The sequence below is a fragment of the Protomyctophum parallelum genome, assembly GCF_964188405.1.
Source record: "Protomyctophum parallelum genome assembly, chromosome: 17".
Taxonomy (NCBI): domain Eukaryota; kingdom Metazoa; phylum Chordata; class Actinopteri; order Myctophiformes; family Myctophidae; genus Protomyctophum; species Protomyctophum parallelum.
Genome location: NC_139719.1, coordinates 35,007,993 through 35,021,357, shown reverse-complemented (window position 1 = coordinate 35,021,357; position 13,365 = coordinate 35,007,993). Strand labels below are relative to the sequence as shown.

The following is a 13,365-nucleotide window of genomic DNA, read 5'->3' as shown; positions in this document are numbered from 1 at the left end:
GATGTGCACACATTTTGTACGATTTTTCAAAAATAGCAGATCTACAAGTTCATAGTGACGTGCTATGAGCTTGTCTGCTATTTTTGAATAGCCAAATTATGAAATGACCCAGATGCTTTCCCAGATTGAAAAACAATTTTGTTGTTTGCAACAATTTATTGACAATTGAATGAGAGGGGCCTTCTCATGTACCTGGGGTAAACGTCTCCCTCCGCGCTAGCATATTCAGCTGTCAGCTGCAGGTTGCTTGTGCACTTGTTGTCTAAGCCACACTCCCTCAGGAAGTTAATCTGTGGAAGTTAGCAAAACAGTTAACGAGAAAGTCATACCACACACACACACACACACACACACACACACACACACACACACACACACACACACACACACACACACACACACACACACACACACACACACACACACACACACACACACACACACACACACACACACACACACACACACACACACACACACACACGCTATATAAACTCAGCTTTACAGTATATACCTCGGTTCTTGCTGTGAGTTTCTGCTTCTGACTGAGACTTGGGAAAGAATCCAGGTTCTGGAGGGCGCGTCTGGATTTGGGTTTCTGCTCTTGAAGGGACACGTTGAGCGAAAAGACCACAGGCTCCAGCTTGTCCCTCACATTTGCCTGCAGAATCAACCGAGGCTCTTAGTTCACGTCAAAGAAGTGTCTATAGCTATTAGAGTAGGTCAACACTCAAAGGCAACAGATATTGCCTTTCAATCAGTGTTTGCCAGATCTTGCGAAAGAAATAAGCAACTATATGAAAACAAGCCCAAAAGAAGCGACTAACACATGAGCACTTTAAACCTATATACAATGGCTATTTGAACAGTTACAGTGTTTATGTGTGTGTATGTGTGTCTCTGTTCCTTACCGCCACAGTAAGCTGCAGCACCACACATTTAGGTTTGTGGGAGGGCAGGTTCAGGGTGCCTGTGAAAGTGTCATCTTTTTTTTCTGCGAACAGAATACGAGCACTCTTCCTCCTGTCCTTATCTGTCTCCACTGTGTACTTCACCGCTACGGGGGAGATTAAAAAACACAAGAGAGCTGATCTCTGCTGATCTCACACAGGGATCAGATCTTTGTGTTGGTCATAAATCCAGGAGAAACTATTAAAAAACAATTGTGAAAACATTCTTGAAAGAAAATCTCACAACCTCCTTTTGGGTCGTGAGACACACTGATTGAAGTGAGTACACCGAAGAGAAATTAATAAATGGTCAACAACATGTCCACATCGAATGAAGATTGCAGGGATATTACTGTACATGACTTCAGTATACACGTTTACTGTTTTTTTTTACTTTGATTGTTAATACATATCAAGGGAAGTCTTTAAATAACAAGACTTATACACATACCACCTGTGAATATTTAAAAAAGAAAAGGACACTTACTGATATCTTTCATTCATATAGGTAAAGGAGGACACTTACTGATATCTTTCTTTCATATAGGTAAAGGAGGACACTTACTGATATCTTTCTTGAAGTCTTTGTTGCCATTGCTGAGCGTGTAGCTAAAACACAACTTCGCTGTAATACTGCAAGAGACAAAGGACTTCCATTATACAAACAATATAATGGCAATGATATAGGATGTCATTATCGCAGGTTGCAGGATTTCTACTGTATTTCACAATCTACAAATGTAAGATTAGAGGGATATCAAAAAACATTCATCCCACAAATTTGCAATATTTGCAAACGAGATTAACCCATTTTGACCTGAGATCAGATTCTAAAAATGTCTGTTTGAAAATGACAGTTTTCTGAAAAAGCTGTTTCTATGTCAGTCGTTCTTTGATTTTTCAAAAATAGCAGACCTACAAGCTCGTAGCACGCCACTCGGTGGCGCACTATGAGCTTGTAGATCTGCTATTTTTAAAAAGCTAAAGCATAACATAATGCTAACACCAAAAGGGGTTCCCGCCCCAAAATGGGTTAAGTTGCATCCTGTGACTGCAAAAATCATTTTAAAATTACAGCGATGAATATACACGTTTCCAATCCAATCCACTTTATATAGCACATTCAAAACAACAAAACGATCTATGTCCCCGGGATTTCAGCTTTGTGTTTGCACTGTCATTAACTACTACCAAAATTCACAACCAAATTAAATCAGTTCTCCTTTGCCTCCCTGTGTGGTCTGATGAGTTGTGGTGGTGATTTGTTATGTTTCATATTTATTGTAAACACATTTCCCTTTTGAGAAAAGACAGAATAAAAGGAATAATTGAATAGAATAGATGAGAAAAGACAGAATAAAATGAATAATAGAATACAATAGAATATTCTCACCATGCTGGTTTCCCTGGGGTACACTGGTTGACATCCACAATCGATGGTTCTACAGTGAAGTTCTTGAAGAGATGAACAACAGGGCGAGCTCTGAGAAAACAATTTAATGAATTGGGGGAAAAAATAAAAACGTCCCAATTAAATAATGATTTACAGCAGCAATGTACAAAACACATAATATGATACAGTAGATATTTAACATTCCTGGGCTGTGAATATCTTTTCATAACTACTACCTGAGAAGGGCAATGCGGTCATCCAGGGATCCAACTAGGATGTCTGGGTATCGGTTACCATCCATGTCCATCCCTCCGTTGATGGAGTAGCCAAAAGTCTGGAACCCGCCATTTCCCACTGACTTACCCTCAATCACCTGTAGATGGTGACAAAGCCACAGAGGATGAACACCGATAGCTGAATGCAATGTGAGTTTATATCCACCACAGTGAATATCCACCAGGCTCTTACCTGACTTGGCTCCTCCGAGATTCCCTCCCTACTTCCTGTCCATATATAGACTTTTCCTGTATCATGGAAGGGGGCGCCCACAGCAAAATCTATGTAAAAATAGGGATAGTCCTTAGTCAATGAAACAGAATGAAGGCTGCAGGAAAGACTGCAATGGCAGCCTTGTGTAAGCAGTGTGTCTGCCCTCTAGGTGGCACAAGAAAGCTACTCGGAGAATACCACGATTAGTTGCAATTATAACTTCTGAGATAAAAAGAATTGCTGCATTTGTATTAAATAAACGTATAAGATATTGAGGCAGGCAATAATGTGTCTCTTATTATTATGTATACTATTTGTAAGATTAAAAAAATGCATAATGCACTGCTTTGACTGCTGAATATGAACATTTATCACATGCAATACCTTTGTGCGCAAATGCCACATACACTTTTTCCTGTTAAACAAATCATAATCACTGTGTAACTCTAAAATAATTACTTCCTTTCCATAGTGTAGATAGATCCACTGAGTCCACAAGAGTAAAAGAATGTATTAAAGTGTTTTACAATGATGGATAAATCATATCATAAATCCCACACAACTTAGAATAATAACTAAGTAATTGCTTATTTCCCTTACATTCACAATCAGAGCCACACCTCAAAGCATACGACCTGTATTTTTAACATCTGACCTAAAGAAAATGAGTGATTTTTGTTAAATAGTTCTATATTCTCGTTGTAATCAATGCTGTTTCTTCAGTAACGGGAGTCTCTCCCTGTCTCTCCGACTCTTTAGTAAACAGAGAATGCATTTTTAGGTCAGGATACCAATAGAATAGACCATATTCACATGGCCGCCTTTTTTGGCACTTAAATGCTGCGTTTTTTGGGATCACCACTAGATGGCGCATCACTCCAAGATGGCGGCAGCACGTTCTATGTAACACCTCAAACACACACACATGCATGGTCGCGCACGCACGTGTATACATATACATGCATGCGCAACTGCACACACATGCACCCTGACATTCTGAATGAATACGTTACTAATTTCTGCTTTGATCCATTCATAAATATGATAAATAAATCGAGTAGATCAATAGTAGAATAGGATAAAAACAAGTTTTTGTTTTGTACAGCATGATGTTTCTTTGGTGGCAACGGGGTGGCATTTCATTAACTTAATGGCAAGATGGCCCCCATGTGAATATGGTCCATTGTATCCATTCAGGAGAGAGATAGTAAGGTGTTACTATCAGAATATACCACATTTTACAGTGATGGGTTACGTTGATGGAACCGAATGTAAAAAGAAGAAAAAAAGAATAGTGATGATCCCAATCACTTCCATACCTTGGAATCCATCTTGGTTGACATCCCCAATGGCGGCCAGAGCCAAGCCGAAGCCGGAGTCCACAGGGCCTTTCAGCACAATTGTAGCGGTCTTCTGGAAAGATCCGTTCTCATTCATGAAGACGTACACAGCTCCACCCTCGTATTCATTGCGGTCAAAGTAGAACGGAGCGCCCACAATCAGGTCGTTCCAGCTAGAACACACAAAACACACACTGATTAAACACCCACCTTTTGAATTATAAACAATATATAGTTTGTAACTAATCTTATATCTCAGATGCAGTTACAATTTTCTTTACAGATCCTTAACCCATTCTGAACGGGCACCCATTTTGGTGTTGGCATCATATTATGCTTTAGCTATTGAAAAATAGCAGATCTACAAGCTCATAGCGCGCCACCGAGTGGCGCGCTACGAGCTTGTAGGTCTGCTATTTTAGAAAAATCGAAGAACGACTGACATTTTTTTTAATCTGATCTCAGGTCAGAATGGGTTAATAATGAAACTATCAGGATGTAATAGACATTTTTTTTATCTGATCTCAGGTCAGAATGGGTTAAAAATGTGTTGCTCATTACATGCTGGGATAATGCCGTCTTCATATAACATTGAAACAAATATCCAACCAGGGTATTCATGGGTTACAGCAGTGTTTCTCAAAGTGGGGTCGAGAGACCATCAGGGTTCCTTGAGCCCCCTCAAGGAATATAGACCCTTCTTTTACTCTGACAAGTAAGGGTCCATTTTATTTAGTTCCATTCGTACAATCTCAGAGATATGTGGGTCCTTGAAATTAAAACGTTTGAGAACCAATGGTTTACAGGGGAACATCATGATGTCATCATGATGTCATCATGACAGTACCTTATCGAGGCTGCTGAAGAGTAGCAGCCTCCATCCTCTAATCTTTACATCACAGTCATCCATTCCAACACTACAGACCATAGCTACAGAGCACTGATGCATTAAGATCATAAGATACAGATTCACATAACACCAGATTCCACACCACCCCAGGGAGTGCAGTGCCCGGCCTTGAGTTGGTGGGATACACCGTTGTCCAGAACCAGCACAAAAACCTCTGCCCGGGCTCTGGAAGTGGAAGTGTCCGTCAGATGTATTTCCCCCGGTATTTTTTCGACCAATCACGACACTTATTTCATTCACGGAGAATGTAAACTGATTTGTAAAGCATCAACATAATTTTCTTGAGCCGTACTTCCGCCAAAAATTCCGCCAAAAACTAATGATAGCGTCTGCAGCGTAGGTCAGCGTAGGCCCAGCGACAGCGTGCACTGCTCTAGTAATATCAATGTGATATGACTAATGTGGTAACATACTCATCACTGTTGAGGTCGGTGACCGCCAGGCTGCTCCCAAAGTACGAGCCCACTTGTTTTCCAGGGATGACCAGCGCAGGTATTAACCTGGTGCCTTCCTGACTGCCCAGCGTCACGGAGCCCTTTGATTCGTCCCTGGGAGACCCCGTCACCACTGTGTATTCATCACGAATCAGCAACTTCTTCTCCTCCACAACGGCATAACCTGTGAAACCCGACGTTAAGATATTTTAGAACATTATAGGCCAAGTAAGGTTACTACAGTATGTAAAGCTTATTACTACTACTAAGTACATCGATCGGTTCCAATTCGTTTTCTTCTGGGAAAGGGTCATGTCATATGTGACCAATCAGGGAAGGACAACTGTCCAAAGGTTGACTAACAGAAATATCCCGAACTAGATAAAGGGCACAGGTCTCCACCAGAGCAGGGCAGGTTGTGGCCTCCTGGTGGCGCTATAATAGGCCAATGTGAAAAGGGTGCCATTTCTTCTTACGCCTTGGATAGCAATTGTATGATTTGAGGCATTTTGTTCCATAAAAAGGGATTTGCAAAACTCCACCTTCGGCCTGGTGGAGACAATAAAGTAAAATAAGAATATACACACAGAGGGAAGGGTCTCTGTAGTGCAGATATAGCTACCGCCCCACAGTGGGACTAAAGTGATGATTGACAGGGAATCTATACGTTGTTTCCTACTCATTATAAAAGTGGGGGTTCATGTGACACACTATTTATTGAAAATCGAGTGTATAGATAAACAAGTTTGTTCTGGTTCTCCTTCAGTACAATGAGTACATACAGAGAGTGTGTGTGGGGACCGACATTGCAGTTTTTTTGTATATCATACTTTTAATTGTTACCTTCTTTGCACATACAGTGCAGTAACACTAGTAACACATTAAATCTGTGATTGCTCAATGTATTGTAGTTTTTCAACTATGTAGAGTGAGTCAGAGTGTTTATATACATTTATATACATCACTGGATCCATCCCATTCATCGCAGAAGCTAGAGGAGCCAGAAGCTAGAATACATACCCATGTAATTGTCTTTTTTTCCCATCTGTCCAAACTCCTTATTGTTCACGTCCCACTGGCGTTCAGGATCTGGATCTCTCCACGTTACAAGAACATTACCTTTATAAAAGATAAACCACAGAAACAATGTTATTACTTGCTTCCTACAAAATTTACTGCTTTTCCTAGACAGGGAATGATCCTATTGTTAGAGTAATACTATGTAAGCACTGTAGTTTCCGACGGGTGGTAATCCATGTCTGCCAAACCTACCTATTATTTCAAAGTTAAGTCACAAAACACACACTTTTTAGCTTTATAGACTGCATGCTTGCCGTACCTGCACCATACCTGAGGAATTGTTGTTTATTTGGTGATTACTGATTGGATGTGACAATTAATGTTCAGATAACTGGTCTTATGTGGTCAGGTGACTGGTTGGATGGGATGAGCTTACAGAAAACAATAGTTTTGTGTTCTATTTTTTAGCTATAATTTGTTTCTAGTATGCAACATTGAAGATAGAACTGTAAACTGTATCAGTGCAGAATATATAAAGATTAAGTGCATGAAGGAGGAGCTTCTATAAAGGTGTCTCTGTGGGTAACTCTTTGGTGCCCACCTTGCCAGAAGTAGCTTCCTGGAGTGCCCATGTAGATATCGGTGTCGGTCATGCCACCGGAGATGCCCATGTTGCACATGCCTTCCATCTCAAAGTCGTTATTGGGGTTGCACACCCTGGGCTCATCATCCTGCCATATGTCGCCGGGGTCGGACGTCAAGTCATTGCTCCTAATGTAGCACTTTCCCACCATTCGCCGCTGCTTCTCCGAAACTCCATCGATGAGCTTCACATATCGGTGGCCACATGCCTGTACAGCAGATACGGGTGTATTATTTAACATGCTTTTGTGTTTTACAAAATGACCTATGCCAAATGTGGCTACCTCATGTGGCTGCCACTGCACCAGAGTTGTCTCTCTGTAGTTAGACATTGCACTCTGTCCAATCTGACAACTTTCAGACTGAGATCAATGCAATTGAATTGTAATGGCTTTATTTACTTCCTGTATTCACAAAGTCACAAGACTTTCAACAGGCATCCATGCCTGACCTACTGTATGTGGGGAATATATATACTAGTGTAGTTGATATTTCTCCTTTTTGCAATTCGTTATTTATCCTGCGCAGCTGCACTTGAATGCACTGGGGTTGGCTGTGCACACCAGTAGCCTTTTATCAAAGCATTTCAGCATTACATTTCGTACTGCAGCTTGTGACTTTGACACGCAATACCATAGTCTTACTCCAAATAATACAGTATTTGCACCAAGTAACAATTTACTATTCAGACATTTAGCTCTTATCCAGAGCGACTTACAAAGTGCAAGACTGGAGTAAGTGGCATATGAACCCTAATCAACAAACAACAGGGTAAAGCAAATAAAGTAACTAGGATACCAGGTAAACATCAAACCTAGAAAGTTTCTAAACAACATTCTTACATTTGTGTTCAGGCAAAGTGATTGTCTAATCATGCAACAAAATAAACGAGTGGCATTGTTATCTTCTGAAGAAAGTGTAGTATTTAGTACACATTCCATGTTTTATCCCTTACATATTATTTAATTATAATTCATGTTTGCAGGAATAATGTTGGTAAATTAACAACTTAAACGCTGTATGTCATTGACTGGGGTCTGCATGGCAGGGGTCTATACTTGGTGGAAGTTGGTGCCCTCCTTGTTCCCCTCTACAGTACACCATCTCTTCACCGAAAATAGCCTGTCTACAAGCTCACATTAGATTGGCTATTTTCTCTGATTCTTTTTAGGACATGACTATGACACCATATGGATGCTAGGGAGCATGTGGTTAAACATTATCTCACCATCACCCGTCCCTCTGGCGCATCTCTCTGGCTGGCCACTGTCACTCCGAGCCACATGCCCTCTACCATCTCCGACGGTTCGGCTGCAAAAAATGATATACACTATGAGTTGAATGTTGGTGTGATAGGAGAGAAGCATTATGACAGGTTATCAGGGAACAGCGTACAATCTGCATGATAATGGCAATGTGGTTGATCCTGCTCATTCTCCACTCTGACTAATAAAGTATTCAATCAATCAATCAATCAAAGTGTTCAGTACAGTATAAACCTCTTTCTTCTGAACCAAAACAATTATTTCGTCCTGCAATTCAATATACAGAGTAAACTGAGATTGCACAAATGGACCCAAATGGGTTGAACAATTTGGGGAAAATATGTAGGCTAATCAATTTGTTTTGTTAAAGTAGGGTTCCTGTCAATACGGTTCTGCTTTATGATGAAGATTATGAAGTGTGTGCATCACACAGACATTCTGCACTACATCTAGATAGCACAATGCGATACAACTTCAGTTATGTCACACCATCCATAGCCTCTGAAACCCAGACGTTTTTGAAATAGCAGAGCAACTAAAACATTCATCAAGGTTAGGCTCACTTCATGCTTCCTCATAAGACGGTGTCGCTGCCAAAAAATAGCCGATCTATAAGCTAACAACGTGTTTTTTTAGTTGGCCATGCCATCGTATGACATTAGGTATTAGCATGCTCACACTCACAGTCATTGTAAAGGCAATATATCCGTCATGCTCCATTGAAACCCAGATCATGCCCTGGCAAATGTTCACCACAAAAATGCACGTGAGAACACCGACATCAAACATCAAAAGTGACGGAGAATCCCCTTATTATGGTTAAGGCTTTCAACCTCCGGGGGCTCTATTCACCTGCAGGTAGTAAGGTATATCCCTAAATAACCCTCAATTAAGATGGACTACTCTTTCAAGCCTTTTCTTTCTCCATTGAAAGCATGCTGTAGAGAAAGAGTGAGGATGTGCTGGGTAATATTGCGAATATGAAGTGCTTGCGGCTCTTCAGCTGTCGCCCAAACTCTTACGCAGAAATAATTAAAATAAACTGCAGGGGACTTGTGTCTGATATAATTAGACATCTGCAGACATTGGGGAGGAAGTATAAGTGTCTGTAGATGAAAATCTATCAGGTACGAATTGTGGGTCAAATTGTGGTTCAGACTGTCTATCTGGAACGGAAACCATGGACTTCCTTTTTGTGTTTTGTGGCAGGAATTTAATGCGAAAGGCACAATTAATGCCGCTAGGTTTGCTTTTCACTTCCTTGTTTCTTTGGTTGGCTTGATTTGTGTTGTTTTCTTGTTTGTGTTAAATGCTGAGCCTGAAGGTGTGGAGGCCACGATAATTCCATGAGGAAAACCATAGTTCAATGACCTCAGTAGAGAATGTGAATTGGGGAAAGCCACTAAATTGTTTTACTACAAGTCACTCTCAAAGAGAGACATCAAATGCATAAATGCTAAATACATCAAACGTATATCTTCCCTATCGGGTGGAAACCTTGTATGACCAGAAAATGGGGGAAAACTGTGTTCCAATGTACTGTAGTTATCATTTCTTTTCCCACAAGCTCTTATTTTACTCTTTTTTTCATCCCGTGATTTTGCAACCCATTTTTTCACCCGGTGCCAATGCCTAAGCAGTGAAGCCATTGAACGTGTCGTCTCCAACCAGCTCTCTCTCCATCTCTCACAGAACAACCTGCTGGATCCCAACCAGTCCGGATTCAAGAAGGCCCACTCCACAGAAACTGCCCTGCTGGCAGTCACAGAAGCACTACATGCTGCCCAAGCTGCTTCCCACTCTGCAGTACTGATTCTCCTAGACCTATCAGCAGCATTTGACACAGTGAACCACCAGCTGCTCCTAGACACCCTAGCGGAGCTAGGCATCGGTGGAACGGCACTAAAGTGGTTCTCCTCCTACCTCACCGACCGGACCTACCAGGTTTCCTGGAAAGGTCTGTTATCATCCCCCCGAACCCTCCAAACTGGGGTCCCACAGGGATCTGTACTTGGTCCCCTCCTTTTCTCACTGTACACTAAATCCCTTGGCACTATCATCTCTGCTCACAATATATCCTATCACTGCTACGCCGATGACACACAACTGTTCCTATCCTTCCCCCCCTCTACCACTCAGGTGGAAGAGCGCATCACTGCATGCCTGGCTGACATCTCACAGTGGATGTCCTCCAACCATCTCAAGCTGAACCCAGACAAGACTGAGCTTCTCTTCTTCCCAGCTAAGTCCTGCCCTATGCGGGAGCTAACTATTTCCGTAGACAACGCCCTGGTAACGTCTGTCCCAACAGCCAGGAATCTTGGTGTTATCCTGGACAGTCAGCTCTCGTTCAAAGCTCACATCACAGCTGTCACTCGATCCTGTAGGTTCACACTCTATAACATACGACGAATTAGACCGTTCCTCACCCAGGAATCAGCCCAGCTCCTAATCCAGACAACAGTCTTGTCAAAACTCGACTATTGTAACTCCCTCCTTACTGGTCTACCAGCATGTGCACTTAAGCCTCTCCAGCTGATCCAAAATGCGGCAGCTCGCTTGGTCTTCAACCAGCCAAAATTCTCACATGTCTCCCCCCTGCTCCGCTCCCTCCACTGGCTCCCGGTCGCTGCCCGCACAGAATACAAAACTCTGATGCTGGCATTCAAAGCAACCAAAGGTATGGCTCCCCCATATCTTACAAGTATGATTGAACCCTACAAACCCTCCCGCGCACTCAGATCAGCCAACGCAGGGAAGCTGGAAGTACCCTCACTAAAAACGCCGGGACAACGCTCCACACGTCCCAAACTCTTCTCCCTTCTGGCTCCAAAACTGTGGAATGCACTTCCCATTGCAGTCAGAACTGCAGCATCACTCCCAATCTTCCGCCGTAGCCTGAAGACCCACCTTTTCAGACTCCATCATGGCCCATAGCACTTACCCTAAACCCTTAGATAGCATTTCTGTTGGATTATATAGCATTTGATACAGACTTATAGCACGTTATGTAGACAGCACTGTAATTGTATTGTATGTAGTCATAGCACGCCATAGTACACATGTATAGCATAGTAGTAAAGATGTATAGTTTATATGTATAAGTGTATGTATAGTTTCACTATATAGATATTCCACTGTTACTTTCTTAGCTTACGCATGTTTCATGATAAATACTTTCATGTGATGTATTCCCATGCTTTTGTTTTTGCTCAAATGTAAGTCGCTCTGGATTAAGAGCGTCTGCTAAATGCCTAAATTGTAAATTGAAGCTGGCTGCTACTCTCTCTCTGCCAACCTGGGGGGAGCCCCAAACTGCCCAAGCTGAGCTCATGCTTCCTTCAATGCATGAGGAGTGAGAAGGCCACTTCATATCACCTGACAGGGAGAGTTTCCCCGGTATGACCGACATAGTGCATACTTTTCATATTTTGTGACACTGTAGTATGGCGAAGGAGCTATAGCATTAATTTACAAACAAAAACGTAAAAAGTTGAAATATGGAGATACAAGGTTTCCAACAGACAGCAAAGATATACAAAGCGCATTGGACTGCCTTCTCTTTTTAGAAAGAAATAATAACAGTAAGAAAAAGGAAATCCATTCCACATTCAAATCTTGTGACGGCTAATCCCACAGTTTTGCTTTGGTGTAGCACTGCTTACTTGATGTGACCAAGTCCATTCTGGTACAGTCTGTGGTCTCTGTGGAAATAGGACAGGAGTAGACAGCACCGGTCTCGTTGACGTCCTTCAGCGACATGGATTTCTCTTTGGGCGCTCCCACAAGGAGCCTGGAAACACACACACAGAAAGAAGATGGTCAGATTATATTCAGGTTGAATCATTTCCTATGACCTTAGACCACTGTTTCCCAAACAGTGGGTTGGGACCCATTTGTGGGTCGCAAACACATTGTTATGGGTCCCCTTAGTTTTTGTTTCCTATACATTTGGTTTTTAATTATTATTATTATTTCAAAACATTTTCAAAAAACATTCCCAAAAAACGCTAAACTTTTCATGAATTATTGATGTATTTTCTGTAATGTCATGAAGAAATGAAAGAAAAATCTAAGAAATTAGAACAAAAGAATTAGAACAAATATTTAAGAAGTAGTTAAAATAGCCAATTTACAAGCTCACAACGTGGTGCGAAGCGACACATTGTGAGCTTGTAGATCTGCTATTTTCACTAGTTTGGGTCCCGGGTGAATATCTAATTTCTTGTTTGGGTCACGGGCTGAAAGGTTTGTGAACCACTGCCTTAGACAATACAACACATACTACAGAAGACAGAAAGTAGGGTAAGATGCTAGATTATACATACTGTCCTGTGTGGCCACAGGTAATACCATACGGCAAGTCTAAAAAACAGTATAACTGATAGCGTATCTGACTACGGATATTATAACTGTGACCAGTGTTACAAAGAGGCATAGGGGCCTATGGCATGTTGTTCATGTTCACTGTGCAACAGCTTTTTATCTGCAGCGGTATTTTTCAAAGGAACAGGCAGGAACAGTAGGCCGTAATATCCTTTGATGTGTGTGTGTGTGTGTGTGTGTGTGTGTGTGTGTGTAAATTACTAGATAGTTTTGGAGAAGGCGGGCACTGGTTAAAAATTGAATGACAGCCTGGTGACGTGATGTTACTCAGTCTCAGACAGAGAGAGAGAGAGTAGTCACATGACCTGTGAACTAAAAGATGAGAGTGGAGGAGTCGGAGCGTGAACTGTGGCAAGTCTGGGCACCACAACACTCCCTCTCTCTCCCTCACACACATTATACACACGCCAGCACAGGCGTGCGCGCACACACACGCGCGCACACAGAGCACTGAACCCTGTCTTTTGGCCCACTCATCCAGACGCCCTCTACATCAGCACCTTTTAACCATGCTGACGAACTTTGAAGAAAGGGGA

At 41.9% G+C, this 13,365-nt stretch overlaps 1 protein-coding gene across 3 annotated transcripts in view; it reads right to left on the bottom strand.

Moving 5' to 3' along the window:
- Positions 1-13,365, bottom strand: part of itga3b (integrin, alpha 3b) — a 45,813-nt gene that overhangs the window by 11,051 nt on the left and 21,397 nt on the right. For all 3 annotated transcript variants that reach the window (XR_014570587.1, XR_014570588.1, XM_083787748.1), the window contains exons 2-14: positions 12,109-12,236; positions 8,407-8,489; positions 7,138-7,387; positions 6,537-6,635; positions 5,496-5,700; positions 4,152-4,345; positions 2,812-2,900; positions 2,580-2,716; positions 2,344-2,433; positions 1,516-1,583; positions 912-1,057; positions 515-661; positions 193-290 (exon numbers count right to left, since the gene is read on the bottom strand). Coding sequence is in view for 1 of the 3 variants with exons in the window: in XM_083787748.1 (XP_083643874.1) it covers positions 193-290; positions 515-661; positions 912-1,057; positions 1,516-1,583; positions 2,344-2,433; positions 2,580-2,716; positions 2,812-2,900; positions 4,152-4,345; positions 5,496-5,700; positions 6,537-6,635; positions 7,138-7,387; positions 8,407-8,489; positions 12,109-12,236 (1,734 nt within the window). In the remaining 2 variants the exon portion in view is untranslated. The remainder of the gene's footprint in view (positions 1-192; positions 291-514; positions 662-911; positions 1,058-1,515; positions 1,584-2,343; positions 2,434-2,579; positions 2,717-2,811; positions 2,901-4,151; positions 4,346-5,495; positions 5,701-6,536; positions 6,636-7,137; positions 7,388-8,406; positions 8,490-12,108; positions 12,237-13,365) is intronic.